The sequence below is a fragment of the Coregonus clupeaformis genome, unplaced genomic scaffold (genome assembly GCF_020615455.1).
Source record: "Coregonus clupeaformis isolate EN_2021a unplaced genomic scaffold, ASM2061545v1 scaf0098, whole genome shotgun sequence".
NCBI classification, from domain to species: Eukaryota; Metazoa; Chordata; class Actinopteri; order Salmoniformes; family Salmonidae; genus Coregonus; species Coregonus clupeaformis.
The window spans coordinates 249,927-273,953 of record NW_025533553.1 but is presented as its reverse complement, the minus strand read 5'-3'; the positions used below and the strand labels follow the sequence as shown (position 1 = coordinate 273,953).

The following is a 24,027-nucleotide window of genomic DNA, read 5'->3' as shown; positions in this document are numbered from 1 at the left end:
TCGAAAACATGCTATTTAAAGTTGACAGGAAAAATTGTGCCCGCCTAATCTTCAAGACTGGTGCGATAAACTCAAGTTCGTCTTCAAGCACAATTGTTTCATTAGCAATCACATACGCCACGTTACTCGACTTAGCTAGTTTTTTAGACACCAGTAGCTTAGTGATTGTGCAGTGTTTATTAATGAAACCGACACATTAGTCATGTCCTGAGCGACACACGTGACAACATTAGCTAGCTTGTGTTGTCAAGAGTGTGCTTTAAGCCATTAGCTAGTTAGCTAGCAAGCAGTAGCGGTTCGTTTAGCCATCTCGTTTGAAACCTACGTACGAGACTGAATAGCAAGCTACTTACCTCTATCTCCACCCTCTGATGGCGGTATTAACAGTACTGATTTCAAAATAGACATTTGGGTTAGGCATGTTTGTGAACAGATAAGCTCAGCACTGCGGAACCCTGCACAAATACAACCACACCAGAAACCGTAAAAGATTGAAAGGGTGGTGTTTACTTTTTATAACGTGAAAGAATGACCTGAAAACAACAGCCAATGAGTAGTAGCTATACATTTTGACTGACATGGATTTAAGCAAATCAATGACATGTCCAAGATAGCTCTGCCTGTTCCTATCGAATAAGCCAAAGGTAGTACAGCACAACCCTCAATTGACATTGAGGGAGTTCTATTACACTGGCCCGGGTTGAACCGGGCAATGTAATTTCATCGGGCGAAAGCGGGGAGGGAGGAGCGCCCTTCTCAAGGGTGTGTTCGTAAGTTCACTCTGGAGTGCCAGAGTGCGCTCAGAGTGCACTCTGGGCATTCATAAATTCAGAGCGTTGTCAGATTGTCCGTTCATTTCGCTCTCTGAGTGTTCAGAACGCACACTGGATGCTCTGGCCTAGGAGTAGGGTTGATCCGAGCTTTCTGACCTCACAACGGCAGTCAAGCACCCAAGCTAACTGGCTTAAGTTGGCTAGCTTGCTAGCTACTTCCAGACACAAATGAGACAACACCTCACTCTGACCATTTTACTCGCCCTAGCAGACCTGGTTAGGCTGTTTTCATGTTATCTAGAACGTTGTTGACTAACTGCCCAGTGACACAAGCCTACCAGATGAGCTAAATGACTTCTATGCGCGCTTCCAGGCAAGCAACCCTGAAGCATGCATGAGATCACCAGCTGTGATCATGCTCTCCGTTAACAATGTGAGTAAGACATTTAAACAGGTCAACATTCACAAGGCCGCAGGGCCAGACGGATTACCAGGACGTGTGCTCAGAGCAAGCGCTGACCAACTGGCAAGTGTCTTCACTGACATTTTCAACCTGTCCCTGACCGAGTCTAATACCTACATGTTTCAAGCAGACCACCATAGTCCCTGTGGCCAAGAACGCCAAGGTAACCTGCCTAAATGACTACCGAACTGTAGCACTCACGTCTGTTGCCATGAAGTGCTTTGAAAGGCTGGTCATGGCTCACATCATCCCAGAAACCCTAGAGCCACTCCAACTCACATTCCGCCCCAACAGATCCACAGATGACGCAATATCTATTGCACTCCACATTGCCCTTTCCCACCTGGACAAAAGAGAAACACCTACGTGAGAATAGTGTTCATTGACTACAGCTCAGCATTCAACACCATGGTGCCCTCAAAGCTCATTACTAAGCTAAGAACCCTGGGACTAAACACCTACCTCTGCAACTGGATCCTGGACTTCCTGACGGGGCACCCCCAGGTGGTAAGGGTAGGCAACAACACATCTGCCACGCTGATCCTCAACACAGGGGCCCCTCAGGGGTGCGTGCTTAGTCCCCTCCTGTACTCCTTGTTCACCCACGACTGTGTGGCCAAGCACGACTCCAACACCATCATTAAGTTTGCTGACGACACAACGGTGGTAGGCATGATCACCGACAACGATGAGACAGCCTATAGGGAGGAGGTCAGAGACCTGGCAGTGTGGTGCCAGGACAACAACCTCTCCTTCAACATGATCAAGACAAAGGAGCTGATAGTGGACTACAGGAAAAGGAGGGCCGAGCACACCCCCATTCACTTCGACAGGGCTGTAGTGGAGCAGGTCGAGAGCTTTAAGTTCCTTGGTGTCCACATCACCAACAAACTATCATGGTCCAAACACACCAAGAGAGTCATGAAGAGGGCACGACAATGCCTACAGTGAGGGAAAAAAGTATTTGATCCCCTGATGATTTTGTACGTTTGCCCACTGACAAAGAAATGATCAGTCTATAATTTTAATGGTAGGTTTATTTGAACAGTGAGAGACAGAATAACAACAAAAAAATCCAGAAAAACGCATGTCAAAAATGTTATGAATTTATTTGCATTTTAATGAGGGAAATAAGTATTTGACCCCCTCTCAATCAAATATTTCTGGCTCCCAGGTGTCTTTTATACAGGTAACGAGCTGAGATTAGGCGCACACTCTTAAAGGGAGTGCTCCTAATCTCAGCTTGTTACCTGTATAAAAGACACCTGTCCACAGAAGCAATCAATCAGATTCCAAATTCTCCACCATGGCCAAGACCAAAGAGCTCTCCAAGGATGTCAGGGACAAGATTGTAGACCTACACAAGGCTGGAATGGGCTACAAGACCATCGCCAAGCAGCTTGGTGAGAAGGTGACAACAGTTGGTGCGATTATTCGCAAATGGAAAAAACACAAAATAACTGTCAATCTCCCTCAGCCTGGGGCTCCATGCAAGATCTCACCTCGTGGAGTTGCAATGATCATGAGAACGGTGAGGAATCAGCCCAGAACTACACGGGAGGATCTTGTCAATGATCTCAAGGCAGCTGGGACGATAGTCCCCAAGAAAACAATTGGTAACACACTACGCCGTGAAGGACTGAAATCCTGCAGCGCCCGCAAGGTCCCCCTGCTCAAGAAAGCACATATACAGGCCCGTCTGAAGTTTGCCAATGAACGTCTGAATGATTCAGAGGAGAACTGGGTGAAAGTGTTGTGGTCAGTTGAGACCAAAATCGAGCTCTTTGGCATCAACTCAACTCGCCGTGTTTGGAGGAGGAGGAATGCTGCCTATGACCCCAAGAACACCATCCGCACCGTCAAACATTGAGGTGGAAATATTATGCTTTGGGGGTGTTTTTCTGCTAAGGGGACAGGACAACTTTGCATCAAAGGGACGATGGATGGGGCCATGTACCGTCAAATCTTGGGTGAGAACCTCCTTCCCTCAGCCAGGGCATTGAAAATGGGTCGTGGATGAATTTTCCAGCATGACAATGTCCCAAAACACACAGCCAAGGCAACAAAGGAGTGGCTCAAGAAGAAGCACATTAAGGTCCTGGAGTGGCCTAGCCAGTCTCCAGACCTTAATCCCATAGAAAATCTGTGGAGGGAGCTGAAGGTTCGAGTTGCCAAACGTCAGCCTCGAAACCTTAATGACTTGGAGAAGATCTGCAAAGAGGAGTGGGACAAAATCCCTCCTGAGATGTGTGCAAACCTGGTGGCCAACTACAAGAAACATCTGACCTCTGTGATTGCCAACAAGGGTTTTGCCACCAAGTACTAAGTCTTGTTTTGCAGAGGGGTCAAATACTTATTTCCCTCATTAAAATGCAAATCAATGTATAACATTTTTGACATGCGTTTTTCTGGATTTTTTTTTGTTATTCTGTCTCTCACTGTTCAAATAAACCTACCATAAAAATTATAGACTGATCATGTCTTTGTCAGTGGGCAAACGTACAAAATCAGCAGGGGATCAAATACTTTTTTCCCTCACTGTATTCCCCCTCAGGAGACTGAGAATATTTGGCATGGGTCCTCAGATCCTCAAAAAGTTATACACCTGCACCATCGAGAGCATCCTGACTGGTTGCATCACCGCCTGGTATGGCAACTGCTCGGCATCCGATCGCAAGGCGCTACAGAGGGTAGTGCGTACGGCCCAGTACATCACTGGGGCCAAGCTTCCTGCCATCCAGGACCTCTATACCAGGCGGTGTCAGAGGAAGGCCCTAAAAATTGTCAAAGATTCCAGCCACTCTAGTCATAGACTGTTCTCTCTGCTACTGCACGGCAAGTGGTACCAGAGTGCCAAGTCTAGGTCCAAGAGGCTCCTTAACAGCTTCTACCCCCAAGCCATAAGACTGCTAAACAGTTCATCAAATGGCTACCCAGACTTTTTTTTATTGACCGCCCCTTTTTTTACGCTGCTGCTACTCGCCGTTTATTATCTATGCATTGTCACTATACCCCTACCTACACGTACAAATTACCTCAACTTCCTGTACCCCCCGCACATTGACTCGGTACCGGTACCCCCTGTATATAGTCTTGTTATTGTTATTTTATTGTGTATTTTACTTTATTTAGTAAACTCTTATTTTTCTTAAAACTGCATTGTTGGTTAAGGGCTTGTAAGTAAGCATTTCACGGTAAGGTTGTATTCTGTATTCAGCACATGGACAAATAAAATGTGATTTGATTTTAAATGAAGTCAGAGCCAGCCCTAGCCTTTTGTGGGCTCTAAGTGAAATTTTGTTGGGGGGCACCCACCTTGCCAGCAAAACATTTTAGAGGCCCCGCTTTTGACAGCGGAGAGAAAATATATACGTTTTAGAGTTAATTTCCTGCAATTCTACACATTTTGCCACGGAGCGAAGAGAAAATGTTGCAGTTTTAAAGCAAGTTTGCTGCAATTCTATACATTTTGCCATGGGGCGGAGAGAAGATTTAGCAATTTAGCTAACTTAATGCAATTCTTCTCATTTTGCCATGGGATGAAGAGAAATGTCTGCAGTTTTTAATACGATATCTGAGTGAGAGTGACTAACAAAATGAATGGAGGCCCCCCGGTCTGTAATTGGACCATGATTACTACAAGTTTAGATAGTTGGCTAGACGAACTTACAATCTAAATAATTTTAGCTGACATGGGCTAATTAAGTGACTGTCAGTGACTGACATAACAAGAGAAAATCTGCTGACGCACAACCAAATGACGAAATTGCACCTAGTATATTCTACTATTCTAACTCTCGACAGTAATGGGACCCCGAATGAGTTCCAAAAATGTTTTATAATAATTGATCCGGGGGCCTACAAAAGGGCCGCCAGTTGCCCATCCCTGTGTAGTAAATGTTTCTGTCATTCTGCAAAGAGCAGGCATACAAAGCGTTAGTGTGGGAAGAATATAAAGTAGGCTAAAATAAAAGTTTATCTGGATCAGTAAGAACCAGTAGTTTGCATATGAATTCACATAAAAAAATGGAATAGGGGACTACATCTGGTTGATGTAGATATCTTTGATTTAGCTAGAGACATGCATTTACATGTAGCCATAAAGGTATGGATCTGGCTCCATAGCTGCTCCAAATAATTGAGTCTCACAAAGCCTTACAGATTGCCATTTATTCCATTTGCCTTCCAGGTTGTTAACCATTGTAATGAATATAATGTCAAACATTTATGCATAAAAATCTGTTAATTTAGAATAGAAAAAGACTGAGTAATTGTTTGTGTGCCAGTGTGCTAAATGATCATAGCTTGGAATGGTTATGTAAATGTGGAAATTGTCACTGTTGTGCATTGATAAATCACAGTAAAAGGCAGTGAAAATACATATTTTCTCGTTTATCTTTGAAACACATAGGGCATCCCCTCAATGTATTAATCTTCAATTTATTATTGTAAATTAAAAAAGGTGTTATTTAATCATACTTTGATGGACATTTCAAACTCACCAAATTCAGTTGGACATAAGTTTGCATCACAACTGCATTGACTAAGAAAATGTACATACATTTATAATCCCTTCTGAATGACATACAATAAATGTGATTCTAGTAAGGAAGCATTTAAATAAAATTGGATCCTTGGGCAAGAAAGGTAGTAACAAGGGAATGGATGCGGGAATTGTTTACAGATATAAAACAAAATATTACCATAGTTTATAGTCAGACAAAGGACATCAAAGATTTTCCTCATATTCAAAAGTCCTCTCGACACCCCCACCACTGACGGCCATTTTCGGCTCAAGGGGAGCTCTTATATTACAGGAAGTATTTTTAATACCCACATTGTAGGTGGGATACTTCTCGTTTGTAGTTTATGTGTTGCAGGGAACCATGGGAGACTGGAGAGGAGCACCAGGACTCAGTTGGTCTCAAAGAGGGAGAGTAGGTCATCATTGCTGTTGCTCGGTAAATCGGGGGGGCCAAGGTAAGACAGCAGCTCATCTGGATTTGTCAATTCAGGAAGTAACTGCAGAGGAGAAAGAGAAATGAGAATCCCTAAAGATTATGTACAACAACAGATACTGTGCTTATGAACACATTGTGCCTCGCTCATCAATCAATCATTCACAGCACAAATATAGTCATCATTAGCATGAGCCATTGTCTTGCACATTTTTTTGTAGCTCTGATTTTTTTTGTAGCTCAGATCTGTATGAAAATGTATGCACTCACTACTGTAAGTCGCTCTGGATAACGTAAATGTAAATTGGTCCGAGACCACTCGTATGCACATTGCTCTAAATTAACTTATTTCATTGGTAGCACTGGTGTTAGGAGCACAACATAAAATCTAGGAGCACCAGAATATATTTGTTTTAATTGATTGAGATATAGCATATTGGGCCTATATGAATTCTAGCTACTTTTGAAGCACATGTTGTGCTCTAGAAATGAATATTTAACCCTGTAAAGACATTTGTTTGTTATAAAAAGCTAAAATATTGATACAAAAACCTGTCATTGAAATTACAAAGTCATTTGTGGAATATTAGGTTTCTACATTGTGTAAAAGCACTACCTATTGAGATGCATTACATTGAAAGTATTTTTAAGACCGTCAGGTTTGTGAGATGCAAGAGATCAGTCATTCATTCATTGCTATGATCATTGATCTTCTAAAGAAGCTATGCCTTTTCCTTTCTTTCTGTTTAGATGTACCGGTAAAGTCACCAGGTTGTTAGCTAGCTAGCTAGCTAATGAGGTAACATGACTGAACAAGGTGTAAACAAATACCTGTGAGTGGTTTTGGAATAATCCGCGACATGGTTTATGAACAGTGCCTAAAAATGAACTTTTTGGTCCACCAACCACTGTGGCAGGTAGATCTGATTTATTTTCTTCTCTGTTTTGTTTTTCCAGGTTTCAGATTTCCCCCAGTTTTTCTCTCAAAATCACACTTTAAAAAAATAGAAAACCAACAAAATTGCATGTTCTAAGTCCACAACAACGCTTATACTTTTGAGGTCTGGGGAACAAAATAAAACATATTTTGTAGGGTATTGTTGCCTTTTAATTTCAATTGCGCACCTCAAGAGACTGGTGTTTGGCTAGTGGTGTTTCTGTACTTGCATATAAGGAAATCAGTTAATTTAAATAAATTCATTAGGCCCTAATTTATTAATTTCACATGACTGGGAATATCGATTATGCATCTGTTGGTTACAGATAACTTTTTTAAAAGGTAGGGGCGCTGTCGTACACGTCGATCCAGAGCATCCCAAACTGCTCTATGGGTGACATGTCTAGTGAGTATGCAGGCCATGGAAGATCTGGGACATTTTCAGCTTCCAGGAATTGTGTACTGATCCTTCGACATGGGGCCGTGCATTATCATGCTGAAACATGAGGTGAAGGCGGCGGATGAATGGCATGACAACGGGCCTCAGGATCTTGTCACGGTATCTCTGTGCATTCAAATTGCCATCGATAAAATGCAATTGTGTTCGTTGTCTGTAGCTTATGCCTGCCCATACCATACCATAACCCCACCATGGGGCACTCTGTTCACAACGTTGACATCAGCAAACCACTCACCCATACGACACCATACGTCTACCATCTGCCCGGTACAGTTGAAACTGGGATTCAGCCGTGAAGAGCACACTTCTCCAGCATGCCAGTGGCCATCAAAGGTGAGCCTTTGCCCACTGAAGTCAGTTACGACGCCGAACTGCAGTCAGGTCAATACCCCGGTGAGGACAACGAGCACGCAGATGAGCTACCCTGAGACGGTTTCTGACAGTTTGTGCAGAAATTCTTCGGTTGTGCAAACCCACAGTTTTATCAGCTGTCCGGGTGGCTGGTCTCAGACGATCCCACAGGTGAAGAAGCTGGATGTGGAGGTCCTGGACTGGCATGGCTACACGTGGTCTGTGGTTGTGAGGCCGGTTCGACGTACTGCCAAAATCTCTGAAACGACGGCTTATGGTAGAGAAATGAACATTACATTTTCTGGAAAAATCTCTGGTGGACATTCCTGCAGTCAGCAAGCCAATTGCACGCTGCCTCAAAACTTGAGACATCTGTGGCATTGTGTTGTGTGACAAAACTGGACACAGAGGGCCTTTTAGTGTCCCCAGCACAAGGTGCACCTATTTAATGATCATGTTGTTTAATCAGCTTCTTGATATGCCACACCTGTCACGTGGATGGATTATCTTGGCAAAGGAGAAATGCTCACTAACAGGGATGTAAACAAATGTGTGCACCAAATTTTTGAGAAATACGCTTTTTGTGCACATTTCTGGGATCTTATATTTCAGCTCATGAAACATGGAACCAACACTTTACATGTTGCGTTTATATTTTTGTTCAGTGTAATAATTTGCAACAGCAGAGTTTGCAAAACAAAAGACCACCCGATTGATAAATCATCATATCATCATATTCAGCCAGGTAAGCCTACTTTGCAGTTAACATTTAATTTGGAAAAGTTTTATGGGAAAGCCTTTAGAAATTACTGTTTCGGCATCGCTAACTGGTACACAAAATGGTAGACACAGGCATTCCCATGCCGTTACGTCTTCAGAAAGTTGCAAGAAATGACTGATGCATCAGGGCACTCGGAAACACCTGCACAGTGAAGCCTATCATTACAACAATTATTATCTGGATGATTTTTTATCCTGGTCGCACTGGTGCTCCCAAAATTAAACGTCAGGTCACACAGAAAAATATTTAGGAGCATATGCGATCAAAATGGTCGCACTTTAGAGCCCTGCTTGTAGAAGTCAAACATTAAACTTGTGTTGGTTTTGCAAATGGGTTTTTCATAAGATCAAATCCACACATTATGTTTATTACACATTGTTGGCGCAAAATTGTTTTATTACAGTCTAATGCTATTGTGGGTGCAAAATGGTTTGTTACAGTCAATGGTAATTTTCCAGTGTCACTGGTAATTTTCCACAGCTGTCCATTAACTTCTTCATACACCCTACAAAGGAGTGATTTGTTATTCGGCCTTATCTCTGGGACACTAAAAGCCATCCAGGCTGAATTCTTCTCCTGTCTGTTTAGGCTCTAAAGATCTTATCACTCCCCTATCTTAGACACATAGGCTGTGAGAACTAGCTTTTATTTTTTGTATGCTTTAAGGGAGTAGAGCTAAGTACCCCTTATCTCTCATGTAAGCTTGCCTCCCCCTAGGAGGGTTAAGCAGCTCTTTGTGTAGATGAAGTATATAAAGACTGTGAATGTAAAATCTTTGAGATCCTTTCCGGTATATACTGAGAATTCCTTTCCAGTAGATCCTGGAAGTTACTTTCCAGGTTCATCCTGAGAGTGATCTTCCTTCCAATTGCTTGAATAAATCTGTTATTGCTGATAAATGAGTTCTGCCTGATTCCTCAAACTATTTTTCCTCAACAACATAATACACATTACGTAGTGCAAAAGCATTGTGAAAAGTTCAAAACTTACCATAAACCTCAATCTGGCACTATGAAAATGTTGCCCTATTTATGAACATGTTGATGAATGAGGGCCATTGCGTAGCAGCTCTGCATTAGTGGAAACCAAGACTGTTCTCAGGACAGGCCTGGTTGTAGCTAGATATGTTTGAGTTACCTCCCGGGTGTCGCAGCAGTTTAAGGCACTACATCGCAGTGCTAGAGGCGTCATTACAGACCCGGGTTCAATCCCGGGCTGTATCACAACCGGCCGTGATTGGGAGTCCCATAGGGCGGCGCACAATTGGCCCAGCGTCGTCCGGGTTAGGGAAGGGTTTGGCCAGGGGGACTTTACTTGGCTCATCGCGCTCTAGCGACTCCTTGTGGCAGGCTGGCATCCTGCAGGCTGATCTCGGTCGTCAGTTGAACAGTGTTTCCTCCGACACATTGGTGCGGCTGGCTTCCGGGTTAAGCGGGCGGGTGTTGAGAAGCGCGGTTTGGCAGGTCATGTTTCTGAGGACGCATGACTCGACCGTCACCTCCCGAGCCCGTTGGGGAGTTGCAGCAATGAGACAAGATCAACATTTTATTTTACCTTTTTCTCCCCAATTTCGTGATATCCAATTGGTAGTTACAGTCTTGTCCCATCACTGCAACTCCCGTACAGACTCGGGAGAGGCGAAGGTCGAGAGCCATGCGTCTTCCGAAACACAACCCGGCCAAGCTTCACTGCCTCTTGACACACTGCTCGCTTAACCCGGAAGCCAGCCACACCAATGTGTCAGAGGAAACACCGTACAACTGGCGACCGTGTCAGCGTGCATGCGCCCGCCCGGCCTGCCACAGGAGTCGCTAGAGCGAGATGGGACAAGGACATCCCGGCCGGCCAAACCCTCCCACAACCCAGACAACGCTGGGCCATTTGTGCGTCGCCTCATGGGTCTCACGGTCGTGGCCGGCTGAGACACAGCCCGGGATCGAACCTGGATCTGTAGTGACGCCTCAAGCACTGCAGTAACTTAGACCGCTGCGCCACTCGGGAGGCCCCACGTTTGGGACAATTTTAACATTTTACCTAACCCGTTTCCTAACCTTAACCTAATTCTCCTAACCTGCTACAGAAAAGTAACTTATGCTAGTCAAAACCAGCAGACCTGCCCTGAAAACAGTCTTGGATTCCACTAATGCGATACAGCCATTGTGTACAGTGTGAATGTAAATGTCGTGTAGCAATGCACTGAGTAGCTAGTTCATGAAGTGAGTGAATGAAGTGAATTAAAATGTTGCTACTCACATCCAAGGAAGGCTCTGGCACCTCTGAGCAAGCGGGACCCCCTAACCCAAAGGAGCTTTCTGTGTGTAGTCTGGTGTTTTGGGAGGGATTGCGAGGCTGCATCATGGGTGCCCCTGGTCCCCCGAGGTGCGAGTTGCCGTGGAGGCCTTGATGCTGCTGATGCTGTTGATGCTGGAGAGAACTGTGGGAGGAGTCCATGCGGCCCAAATGGGGAATCTGAGTTGAAAAGAAGGTGACAGGATTATTTGCTCCTGTAATACACGTCAGTGCCACATCGAAGTCTATCATGGTTCGGAGTGTTAGAAGGAAAACATTTCTTTTTAAATAACATGCCAATTCAACTCAAATTCAACTACTATTCAAAAGTGTCATGCTGCTTTCAATTAGAAATCATCATCAATTCTTTACATACTTTATGACTTTGATGGCACCTGTGATTTGTAGAACGGCCAAGAGAACAAGGCAATATATGAAACCATCTTAACCCACACTTAACCTTGGGATATTTTTTATAGTTGAACTTCAACTTTATATGGTTAATTCATTCAGATTACATTATGAATTGTATGGATAACTTATCATAACGACATGTCTCATCAACACTGATTAGTCAACCAGGATGCACATACAAAAGAAAGAAAGACCAGGTCTACAACAACACTCCACAGTTCGGTCTCTAAACGACAGCTGGCTACAAGAAAAGTGAACCATAATACGTAAGAGCACAAACATTATTATTTTAGAGGTGCGGTGGATTCGTTAATCAAGACTCCAGACTATTGAGAACAGGAAGAACAAAGCACTCAGCAGGGTAGAGGTTAGTACCTGGGATGACATGGGATGTCCGATAGGTTTGTCTGGAGTGAGGAGTCCACTTGGCAAATCAGCCTGGTAGGAGAGGGGGGGTGGTCCCGAGGAGAACTCCCCAACATTAGGGGTGCCAGGGGAATTTGGGAAGTCTGAGAACCCAGGCTGGTTAGGGTATCCCAATCCTAGGCAGAAACAGACATACACTCTTGTTACTCACACATTTTCCACCCTTTTACCATCAATTTACATGAGAAGAACGTTTCATATTTTTTTCTCACAGAGAGCATTTGCTAATTTATCAATTTCAAATTCTTGACTCGGCAATACTTTGTAAAAAATAAGAGTAATGTTTTAGCAGGGAATGGCTATGAGAGGTGATTTGGCTATTGAGGGAAAACCAGTCCAAAACCTTTGTATTTGTACACTAAAGAAAAATCGCCAGAACCATTCTTTACTGAATGAACTCTGCGTTGTGTTCATTAGGGCACTCCATAAAAAAACGTGTACAAATATTTTGTGACAGAAAATAAAAACAGGTGTTTCCTTTGTGAGACAATATCCTATCGTATCTCAGTCCCCCTTTGCAGCGTTTTTTGGTTTTAGATTCAGAGGGGTTGGGTTAAATGCGGAAGACACATTTCAATTGAATGCATTCAGTTGTACAACTGACTAGGTATCCCCTTTCCCTTCTCAATTTGCGATGATTTTGTCCAATTTGTCACAAAAATGCACTGACTTTGTCATGAAAACAGGGGGAAAGGTTTGTTGACGTGTGGCTTGATTTAACCATTTTATACTTTAAAAGTGTAGCAATTGGTAAAAATTGTGAGCACTCTTTTTGTAGTGCGGTGATCATACAGTTTTATGTGGTAATATTGCAGTGATTTGACTGTTTTATGCAGTAATAGTGCGGTGATTGGTCAAATGTGAAACCCCTCGCATAATAATCGCAGAATCCTAAAGGGACTGGTATCTGGTTCAGTGTTTTCTTTTCTTCTATTTCATGCCAACTGGACACGACCGTGGTTTGTTATCCACTGGGAAAGTCATGTCTAGTTCCATCTCCACTTCCGTATAAAGTCCCATACTGTTTTTGACTGGACTTCAAGATGACATAATGAAATTCATGAAAACGCAGTCACTTAAGACACAGTGTATTCAGAAAGTATTCAGACCCCTTGACTTTTTCCACTTTGTTTCATTACAGCCTTATTCTAAAATGGAATTAATTGTTTTTTTCCCCCTCATCAATCTACACACAATACCCCATAATGACAAAGCAAAAACTAGTTTTTAGAAATGTTTGCAAATTAATTAAAAATAAACTGAAATATAACATTTACATAAGTATTCAGACCCTTTACTCAGTACTTTGTTGAAGCACCTTTGGCAGCGATTACAGCCTCAAGTCTTCTTGGGTATGACGCTACAAGCTTGGCACACCTGTATTTGTGGAGTTTCTCCCATTCTTCTCTGCAGATCCTCTCAAGCTCTGTCAGGTTGGATGGGGAGCGTTGCTGCACAGCTAATTTCAGGTCTCTCCAGAGATGTTCGATCGGGTTCAAGTCCAGGCTCTGGCTGGGCCACTCAAGGACATTCAGAGACTTGTCCCGAAGTCACTCCTGCGTTGTCTTGGCTGTGTGCTTAGGGTTGTTGTCCTGTTGGAAGGTGAACCTTCACCCCAGTCTGAGGTCCTGATCGCTCTGGAGCAGGTTTTCATCAAGGATCTCTGTACTTTGCTCCGTTCACCTTTGCCTCGATCCTGACTAGTCTCCCAGTCCCTGCCGCTGAAAAACATCCCCATAGCATGATGCTGCCACCACCATGCTTCACTGTAGGGATGGTGTCAGGTTTCCTCCAGACGTGACGCTTGGCATTCAGGCCAAAAAGTTCAATCTTGGTTTCATCAGACCAGATAATCTTGTTTCTCATGGTCTGAGAGTCTTCAGGTGCCTTTTGGAAACTCCAAGCAGGCTGTAATGTGCCTTTTACTGAGGAGTGGCTTCCGTCTGGCCACTCTACCATAAAGACCTGATTGGTGGAGTGCTGCAGAGATGGTTGTTCTTCTGGAAGTTTCTCCCATCTCCACAGAGGAACTCTAGAGCTCTGTAAGAGTGACCATCTAGTTCTTGGTCACCTCCCTGGTGGTTCCAAACTTCTTCCATTTAAGAATGATGGAGGCCACTGTGTTCTTGGGGGCCTTCAATGCTGCAGAAATGTTTTGGTACACTTCCCCAGATCTGTGCCTCGACACAATCCTGTCTCGGAGCTCTACGGACAATTCCTTCAACCTCATGGCTTGGTTTTTGCTCTGAAATGCACTGTCAACTGTGGGACCTTTATATAGACGTCCAATCAATTGAATTTACCACAGGTGGACTCTAATCAATTTGCAGAAACATCTCAAGGATGATAAATGGAAACAGGATGAACCTGAGCTCAATTTCGAGTCTCATAGCAAAGGGTCTGAATACTTATGTATTCGCTTTGTCATTATGGGGTATTGTGTATAGATTGCTGAGATTTTTATTTATTTAATCCATTTTAGAATAAGGCTGTAACGTAACAAAATGTGGAAAAAGTCAAGGGGTCTGAATACTTTCCGAAGGCACTGTATATATAAAGTTGTCCGTATTTGTTGGATTTATGCAACAAATTTATGCATTTGGATTGATGCCGATGCATTTGACGAAGGTTTTCAATTGCGATTTTGTGCTTGAAGTAGCATCATTACGTCAAGGGAAATGTAATTACCTTGTAAATGTAATATTCTTGAAATGTAATATTCTTTCTAACAAATAAATATATTTCAGGAAATATCTTTCAGGATGTTGTGTATCCCTGGAAATAATCAGAATTAATGTAAACATAACAGTTTTGAAAACATAGCTTGTCCTAAAAAAGTGGACTCTTGGCAGAACGTACCCTGGGTATGGGGTAATTTGAGTATAGGGACAGTGTAAGTTGAGCTGCCTACACATGTCTGTACTGGTTGAAATATTATCATTAATCTTTTTTAAAACCATAACCTAGTTTTCCATCCAACCTTTTTATGCGAGTAAAGTCTGATAAAAAAATTTCACGACAGGCCAGATGGAAACAGAACATTTGTGAGTAAACTTTCCAAATGTCGACAAAACAAAATACGCTAGACAAGGTGGGATCTTTTTGTGTCTGTAAAATTTATTATGCGAGAAATGGCGGTGGAAATGCCTTTATGAACAAATATTGATATAATAACCATCATACCGAAGTAAACTTGGGAGTCACGCGATGATATATTGTGATCCTACCACTACAACTCGGGAAAGCATACAGTTTATAAGGCTACAGATCAAATCATTTATGATTAACTTCAGAGGGTGTTGAAAGTGCACAGTGATGAGCTTGCTACTCCTTTCCAATAAATCTATATTTAGGGTCTTAATCTGGTGACATGATGACCGACGCTTGGCTACCGTTTGACAAATAAAAATAATCTAGCTCTTTTGTCCATAATAATCTCATTATGTAGGTAGCCTACCCACACTGTATCTGCTAGCTGTTGGCTAGACCAGAGTGGCACATTCGCTATATAACGCAGCATTTTTTGTGACAAAACCATCAGTAGAGTTGAAAATGCAATGGAAACCCATTTAACTTGTATTATTTATTCGGTACATGGGAATTTAACCGCAAAAGTTATTTTTATACGCACTACGTCATCACGCACAGCATTTTATCCGCAACAAGTCAAACATCTCTGGAGGGAAAACGCACGTTTTTATGCAGATTTGAGATTATTCGCATTTAAATCTGTCGCCAATTGGATGGAAACCTAGAAAATTTCCATATTTTTTCCCCAAACACAATCACTTTTATTTTAATCTTTTTAAGCACCTTTTAACACAGATGTAACACTTAACATACGCTTAACAACTAACAAACACTTTGTACTTTTTTAAAACACTTTTAACATAGGCCAGGCCCTGGAGTTACCTCATATTCCGGCGATAATACCATGCCTTACGCCTGGGAAGAAAACACTTTGCAACAATTTGCTCAACTTGCCATTGGATCATCCATTGGCTGAACTTGCACCTGGACAAATGGCTCAATTTACCCCACAGCAACCATTTTGACTATATTAGCCTACACACACCTACAAGGATGCACTTTCATGATAGGTTAAGGATCTCATACTGAAACTCATAAAGACCCCAACTGGTGTAAAGAAAAACAATATACTTTGGTTTAGATACAAGCATCATGATTTGCTTACCACTTTGGTTTAGATACAAGCACCTCATTTGCTTACCACTTTTTCCATGTGGTTTCTTTCTTCACAGATTCCATGAAAGGATCACTTTTACCCCTACCTACATGTACATATTACCTCAATTAACTCAACTACCTCATACCCCTGCACATTGACTCGGTACCGGGACTCCTTGTATATAGCCTCGTTATTGTTATTTTATTGTGTTACAATTTCTATTATTTAGCAAATTTGTATTACTTTTAACTGCATTGTTGGGAAAGGCTTCCTAAGTAAGCATTTCACGGTAAAGTCTACACCTGTTGTATTCGGCGCATGTGACAAATACATTTTGATTTGATGATATTGGTCACATTGATGATATTTGGTCACATAATACATTTTATGTATAGTTTTCTAGAAACAAGGGGTGGCTCAACTAACCCTTTGGCTCGACTGACCCAACTCTCCCCTATACCATTCTGTTTGTGCTGTCTTTCTACTCCTTTTAATGCCATACGCGTTTGGCAGTGACACAGAGTCCAAGGAGTGGAATGTTAGCACAAAACAGGTTCTCGATTTCAGGCTACTCTTGAAGTCCATAAAAAAAAATACTTTAAAAAAGTGGATATGGAAGTGAAAAGGACACCACGCTTCCCTACCGCATGAGAGGAGCTAGTCAGTCTACCTTGGCTGGGGTAGTCCGGAGTACTGCCGTTTCCCCCTGCTGGCATGGAGGGGTAGGGCGATGAGGCTGGGCCCAGGGAGGCGATCATCTCCATGACACTGGGCAAGATCATGTGACTGGGGCTCAGGGTGCGGCAGCGCTTCAGTGCCGGACCGTCCGGCTCTTCTTTGATGTGAAGGTCGGGTTTGATGGGAACGGGTTTCCAGCTGCACACCGGGTCAATGGTAATCTCCTCATACTCCGAGCTGCGTGCGTGTACAATTCAGAGGTGAACGTTTTAGATACGTGGCTGCAGATGAAATAGCACCGTATTCTCTATATGGCGCACTACTTTTGACCAGATAGGTCTCTGGACAAAAGTAGTGCACCATATAGGGAATAGGCTGCCATTCAGGACGTAACTGTGGTGTGGGTTTTGTGAGAGATATATTGGTGAGGAGGTTGGGAGGGGGGAAATAATAGAGAATGGGAGAGGAATATGGGGGGAAGAATATAAAGCAGAATCAGGTACAAGTCAGCATGACATGCAGGAGTTGGTTCTTACTTATGAATGTAGATGAGGATCCCCAGCATGTACTGGTCCACCTCTAGACCCTCCAGTAGAGCCGTCTTACTGCAAGGGGGAAAGGACATAGTAGTGAGCTTCAATCTATTTAGGACATAGTAGTGAGCTTCAATCTATTTGAACCGTGCAAGGGAGTTATGTAGTAGTCTACTATTCTAACGTACTTGCACACAGGACAGCGCCAGGTCCCCCTCTCACAGTTCAGCTGCAGGTAGGACTCCAGGTCGAAACACTGAAACCAGGTAGAGAGAGATAGTAGGTTTAGCGGAAAATTCAACAACATCCTGATACAGAAACATAACATTGATCCGCCTTTCACAACTCCTCACCCTCACATGTGTATAGAGCTCTGACATGTGACTTCCTTGGCACTCAAGCGTTGTATAGCCTATCTCCAGGGAAGAGGTGGGGGATCAACACTGGCTACGTCTGAAGTGACACCCTATTCCCTATATAGTGCCCTAAAAGTAGTGCACTATTTAGGGAATAGGGTGCCATTTCAGATGCAGCACTGTGTTTTCTTCCACCCGGAGGGAGCAGTGTTAGTGAAGCTGAGCGGTGTGGTACTGGCGAGGAGTACTGACCTGTATGTGTCTGCAGTCATGGCCCCGCGCTGGCAGCTGGATGCGGCGGAAGGTGATGGGGCACTTGAGGGATACCCTGATACCTGTCTGCTCCACCCCGTCCTCTCCATTCAGCCCCGGCGTCCCTGGGATGGTGCCACTGCTGAAGTTCCTCTTGACTGCAGTGGGGAGCGGGGGAGAGAGTGAATTTAAGGCCTTTTCACACTGCATTTTTCTTAGCCCTGGGCTATCCTTAGCCTCATGCTAAGAATGGCCCTTTGTTAACTTAGCCTGTGTTCACACAAGCAGGGTTAACTGAAAGCAACTGTCACTTTTCTGGAGTAGAATATTCAATGGCGCCGGCGGGGATGGCTGCCGTTTATAACTTATTTTGTACATAATGTTGCTGCTACCGTCTCTTACGACCGAAAAGAGCTTCTGGACATCAGAACAGCGATTACTCACCTTGAACTGGACAAATAATTGTTCTTTAATGAGTCGGACGAGAGGGATTTGCTCTAGACCCCCGACAGGGCCCTCATCCCCGTCTTTTGCAGTAGAAAGAAAATGAAATATCGCGGAAGAAGATCGGGGAGCCTGGTAAGGAGCCGGCGACGAGTGGCTAATCTGCCTTTGCCATAGATACCATTGGCCAATTTACAATCACTTGATAATAAAGTGGACGAACTACAAGCACGTATATCCTACCAACGGGACATTAAAAACTGTAATATCTTATGTTTCAAGTCGTGGCTGAACGAAGACATGAATAACATAAACCTGTCGGGTTATACACTGTATCGGCAGGATAGAACAGCAGCCTCTGGTAAGACAAGGGGTGGCGGTCTATGTATATTTGTAAACAACAGCTGGTGCACGATATCTAAGGAAGGTTGTGATGTTTTTCTAGCCTGAGGTGTAGACCACACTATCTACCAAGAGAGTTTTCATCTATATTCTTCGTAGCTGTCTATTTATCACCACAAACCGATGCTGGCACTAAGACCGCACTCAATGAACTGTATACGGCAATAAGCAAACAGGAAAATGCTCATCCAGAGGCGGCGCTCCTAGTGGCCGGGGACTTTAATGCAGGGAAACTTACATCCGTTTTACCTCATTTCTACCAGCATGTTAAATGTGCAACCAGAGGGAAAAAAACTCTAGACCACCTTTACTCCACACACAGAGACGCGTACAAAGCTCTCCCTCGCCCTCCATTTGGCAAATCTGGCCATAATTATATCCTCCTGATTCCTGCTTACAAGCAAAAACTAAAGCAGGAAGCACCAGTGACTTGGTCAATAAAAAAAAGTGGTCAGATGAAGCAGATGCTAAGCTACAGGACTGTTTTGCTAGCACAGACTGGAATATGTTCCGGGATTCTTCCAATGGCATTGAAGAGTACACCACATCAGTCACTGGCTTCATCAATAAGTGCATCGATGACGTTGTCCCCACAGTGACTGTACGTACATACCTCAACCAGAAGCCATGGATTACAGGCAATATCCGCACTGAGCTAAAGGATAGAGCTGCCACTTTCAAGGAGCGGGACTCTAACCCGGACGCTTATAAGAAATCCCGCTATGCCCTCCGACGAACCATCAAACAGGCAAAGCGTCAATACACGACTAAGATCGAATCGTACTACACCGGCTCCGACGCTCATCCGATGTGGCAGGGCTTGCAAACTATTACAGACTACAAAGGGAAGCACAGCCGTGAGCTGCCCAGTGACACGAGCCTACCAGATGAGCTAAATTACTTCTATGCTCGCTTCGATGCAAGTAACACTGAAACATGCATGAGAGCATCAGCTGTTCCGGACGACTGTGTGATCACGCTCTCTGTAGCCGATGTGAGTAAGACCTTTAAACAGGTCAACATTCACAAGGCCGCAGGGCCAGACGGATTACCAGGACGTGTAATCCAAGCATGCGCTGACCAACTGGCAAGTGTCTTCACTGACATTTTCAACCTCTCCCTGTCCGAGTCTGTAATACCAACATGTTTCAAGCAGACCACCATAGTCCCTGTGCCCAAGAACACTAAGGTAACCTGCCTAAATGACTACCGACCCGTAGCACTTACGTGTGTAGCCATGAAGTGCTTTGAAAGGCTGGTCCATTGCTCACATCAACACCATTATCCCAGAAACCCTAGACCCACTCCAATTTGCATACCGCCCCAACAGATCCACAGATGATGCAATCTCTATTGCGCTCCACACTGCCCTTTCACACCTGGACAAAAGGAACAACTATGTGAGAATGCTATTAATTGACTACAGCTCAGCGTTAAACACCATAGTGCCCTCAAAGCTCATCACTAAGCTAAGGACCCTGGGACTAAACACCTCCCTCTGCAACTGGATCCTGGACTTCCTGACGGGCCGCGCCCAGGTGGTAAGGATAGGTAACAACACATCCGCCACACTGATCCTCAACACAGGGGCCCCTCAGGGGTGCGTGCTCAGTCCCATCCTGTACTCCCTGTCCACTCATGACTGCATGCCGAGGCACGACTCCAACACCATCATTAAGTTTGCCGATGACACAACAGTAGTAGGCCTGATCACAGACAACGACGAGACAGCCTATAGGGAGGAGGTCAGAGACCTGGCCATGTGGTGCCAGGACAACAACCTCTCCCTCAAAGTGATCAAGACAAAGGAGATGATTGTGGACTACAGGAAAAAGAAGAGGACAGAGCACGCCCCCATTCTCATCGACGGGGCTGTAGTGGAGCAGGTTGAGAGCTTTAAGTTCCTTGGTGTCCACATCACCAACAAACTAACATGGTCCAAGCACACCAAGACAGTCGTGAAGAGGGCACGACAAAACCTATTCCCCCTAAGGAGACTGAAAAGATTTGGCATGGGTCCTCAGATCCTCAAAAGGTTCTACAGCTGCACCATCAAGAGCATCCTGCCTGGTTGCATCACTGCCTGGTATGGCAACTGCTCGGCATCAGACCGCAAGCCACTACAGAGGGTAGTGCGTACGGCCCAGTACATCACTGGGGCCAAGCTTCCTGCCATCCAGGACCTCTATACCAGGTGGTGTCAGAGGAAGGCCCTAAAAATTGTCAAAGACTCCAGCCACCCTAGTAATAGACTGTTCTCTGTGCTACCGCATGGCAAGTGGTACCGGAGCACCAAGTCTAGGTCCAAGAGGCTTCTAAACAGCTTCTACCCCCAAGCCATAAGACTCCTGAACATCTAATCAAATGGCTACCCAGACTATTTGCATTTTTTTTGGTATTCTTTCTTAAAACTGCATTGTTGGTTAAGGGTTTGTAAGTAAGCATTTCACTGTAAGGTCTACACATGTTGTTTTCGGTGATGTGGCAAATAACATTTGATTTGATTTGAATGGAAATCTGATTGGCTAGACCTGGGCTAAGGTTGGTGCTAGCCCACTTTAGAATATGCAAGTGTGAACACTCTCTTAGCCCCAGGCTAAAAGCTCCCTTAGCTAAGTGCAGTGTGAACAGGGCTTTAGAGACCTATAGGCCATGTGGTGAGTGAAGTCCCCATTCTAGAGTCACAGGATGTAATGCTAATGCTATGATGCCCGTAGTACTCAGTGCCTTATCATGGGACGGTAGCGTAAAAGGGATGGAGAAATGAATGCACAGGTTTCACAAAGGCTATGTCGCTCAGCTGGTAAAGCATGGTGCCTGCGATGTCAGGATTGTGGGTTTGATTCCCGCTGGGGCCACCAATATGAATATTTATGCACGCACTACTGTTATTAGCTTTGGATAAAAGCATCTGCTAAATGGCTACTAAATACTACTAAAAGTGCATTCGGAAAGTATTCAGACCCCTTTCTCCAAATTTTGTTACGTTACAGCCTTATTCTAAAATTGATTAAATACATTTTTTCCTCATCAATCTACACACAATACCCCAAAATGGCGAAACAGGTTTTTATAATTTCTGGTAAATGTATTAATAATTCTGTACATAAGTATTCAGACCCTTTGCTATGAGACTCGAAATTGAGCTCAGGTTCATCCTGTTTCCATTGATCATCCTTGAGATGTTTCTACAACTTGATTAGAGTCCACCTGTGGTAAATTCAATTGATTGGACATGATTTGGAAAGGCACACACCTGTCTATATAAGGTTGCACAGTTGACAGTGCATGTCAGAGCAAAAACCAAGCCATGAGGTCGAAGGAATTGTCCGTAGAGCTCCTAGACAGCATTGTGTCGAGGCATAAATCTGGGGAAGGGTACCAAAACGTTTCGGCAGCATTGAAGGTCCCCAAGAACACAGTGGCCATCATTCTTAAATGGAAGAAGTTTGGAACCACCAAGACTCTTCCTAAAGCTGGCCGCACGGCCAAACTGAGCAATCGGGGGAGAAGGGCCTTGGTCAGGGAGGTGACCAAGAACCCAATGGTCACTCTGACAGAGCTCCAGAGTTCCTCTGTGGAGATGGGAGAACCTTCCAGAAGGACAACCATCTCTGCAGCACTCCACCAATCAGGCCTTTATGGTAGTGGCCAGACGGAAGCCACTCCTCAGTAAAAAGGCACATGACAGTCCGCTTGGAGTTTGCCAAAAGGCACCTAAAGGACTCTCAGACCATGAGAAACAAGATTCTCTGGTCTGATGAAACCAAGATTGAACTATTTGGCCTGAATGCCAAGAGTCACGTCTGAAGGAAACCTTGCACCATTGCTACGGTGAAGTATGGTGGTGGCAGCATCATGCTCTGGTTGTGTTTTTCAGCAGCAGGGACTGGGAGACTAGTCAGGATCGAGGGAAAGATGAACGGAGCAAAGTACAGAGAGATTGCTCCAGAGCGCTCAGGACCTCAGACTGGGGCAAAGGTTCACCTTCCAACAAGACAATGACACTAAGCACACAGCCAACACAACGCAGGAGTGGCTTCGGGACAAGTCTCTGAATGTCCTTGAGTGGCCCAGAACCTGAAGCTGACAGAGGTTGAGAGGATTTGCAGAGAAGAATGGGAGAAACTCCCTAAATACAGGTGTGCCAAGCTTGTAGCGTCATACCCAAGAAGACTCGAGGCTGTAATCGCTGCCAAAGGTGCTTCAACAAAGTACTGAGTAAAGGGTCTGAATACTTATGTGATATCAGTTTTTTATTACATTTGCAATTTCAAAAAACATGTTTTTGCTTTGTCGTTATGGGTATTGTGTGTAGATTGATGAAGGAAAAAAACTATTTAATCAATTTTAGATTAAGTCTGTAACGTAACAAATTGTGGAAAAAGTCAAGGGGTCTTTATACTTTCCGAATGGACTGTATACTACTAAAAGCTTGTTCAGACTTTGCAATAGATTTGAGACAACTGAGAATGGCAAATGGTGGTACCAGTGGTAGTCCTAGTTCCAATGCGAGGTTTCCCTTTTAAAATAGATTTTATATCTCAATGGGATTTTCCTGGTAAATTAAAGATTAAATAAATGCTCCACTCACTCTTAGTGACACAGTGCTCCGCTGGCAACAGCCTCTTCTTCATCAAGCCCTGCAGCACCGAGCGCACTGACGGCCTGTGAACCAGCTGGAGCACAAACAGGTGCGACTGCAGGTAGAGAGGGCGAGGGGTTGAGAGAAGGAAAGAGACAGCGAAAGAGATATTTAGGATTAGAGATGTTCAGTGCAATAGTGAACACTTGTCTCTACATAGAGGGCTACAGGTTTGACTGTGCCTCAATTTGAACTGTGACATGACACTTGCAGAAGAGTTGGTTACAATGGTGAGACTCCATTCAACAGAGAGTGTGTGTGTGTGTGTGTGCGCGCTGCAGGCCACTTACACAACAGCAGGCGGTGACAGTGATCTGGATGGTGTTCCTGCCAGGCTGGCACACTTGCTTCAGGTACAGGGGCTTGTGGGAAGTCTTGTTGTCACCGCGCTGGATGGTGAGGGGCGTGGCGTTGACGCTCACCTGCACCGACGCTGGCCAGTTGGTGTTCATCTGACGGTCCTCGTGGTGGTAACACTTAAACTGGAGCTCCAAGTCCGGCCTGCGTACGGTACACACACGAGCCAAATAATCTACAAAAGCAATATAGTAGTATAGCCTACTATAGTATAGTATAGCATGGTATAGTATAGCACAGTACAGTATATTATAGTATAGCATGGTATAGTATAATATAGTATAGCACAGTACAGTATATTATAGTATAGCATGGTATA

General features: G+C 44.1%; 1 protein-coding gene across 4 annotated transcripts in view; it reads right to left on the bottom strand.

The window, feature by feature from the left end:
* Positions 1–5,607: 5,607 nt before the first annotated feature.
* LOC121584603 (zinc finger MIZ domain-containing protein 2) overlaps positions 5,608–24,027 on the bottom strand; it is a 69,663-nt gene continuing 51,243 nt past the window's right edge. For all 4 annotated transcript variants that reach the window (XM_041900586.2, XM_041900588.2, XM_041900587.2 and 1 more), the window contains 9 exons: positions 23,642–23,852; positions 23,301–23,406; positions 17,861–18,018; positions 17,441–17,508; positions 17,256–17,324; positions 16,712–16,956; positions 11,802–11,968; positions 10,977–11,192; positions 5,608–6,258 (listed from right to left, as the gene is read on the bottom strand). In XM_041900586.2, coding sequence (XP_041756520.2) covers positions 6,151–6,258; positions 10,977–11,192; positions 11,802–11,968; positions 16,712–16,956; positions 17,256–17,324; positions 17,441–17,508; positions 17,861–18,018; positions 23,301–23,406; positions 23,642–23,852 — 1,348 coding nt within the window. In that variant the 3' untranslated portion in view covers positions 5,608–6,150. The remainder of the gene's footprint in view (positions 6,259–10,976; positions 11,193–11,801; positions 11,969–16,711; positions 16,957–17,255; positions 17,325–17,440; positions 17,509–17,860; positions 18,019–23,300; positions 23,407–23,641; positions 23,853–24,027) is intronic.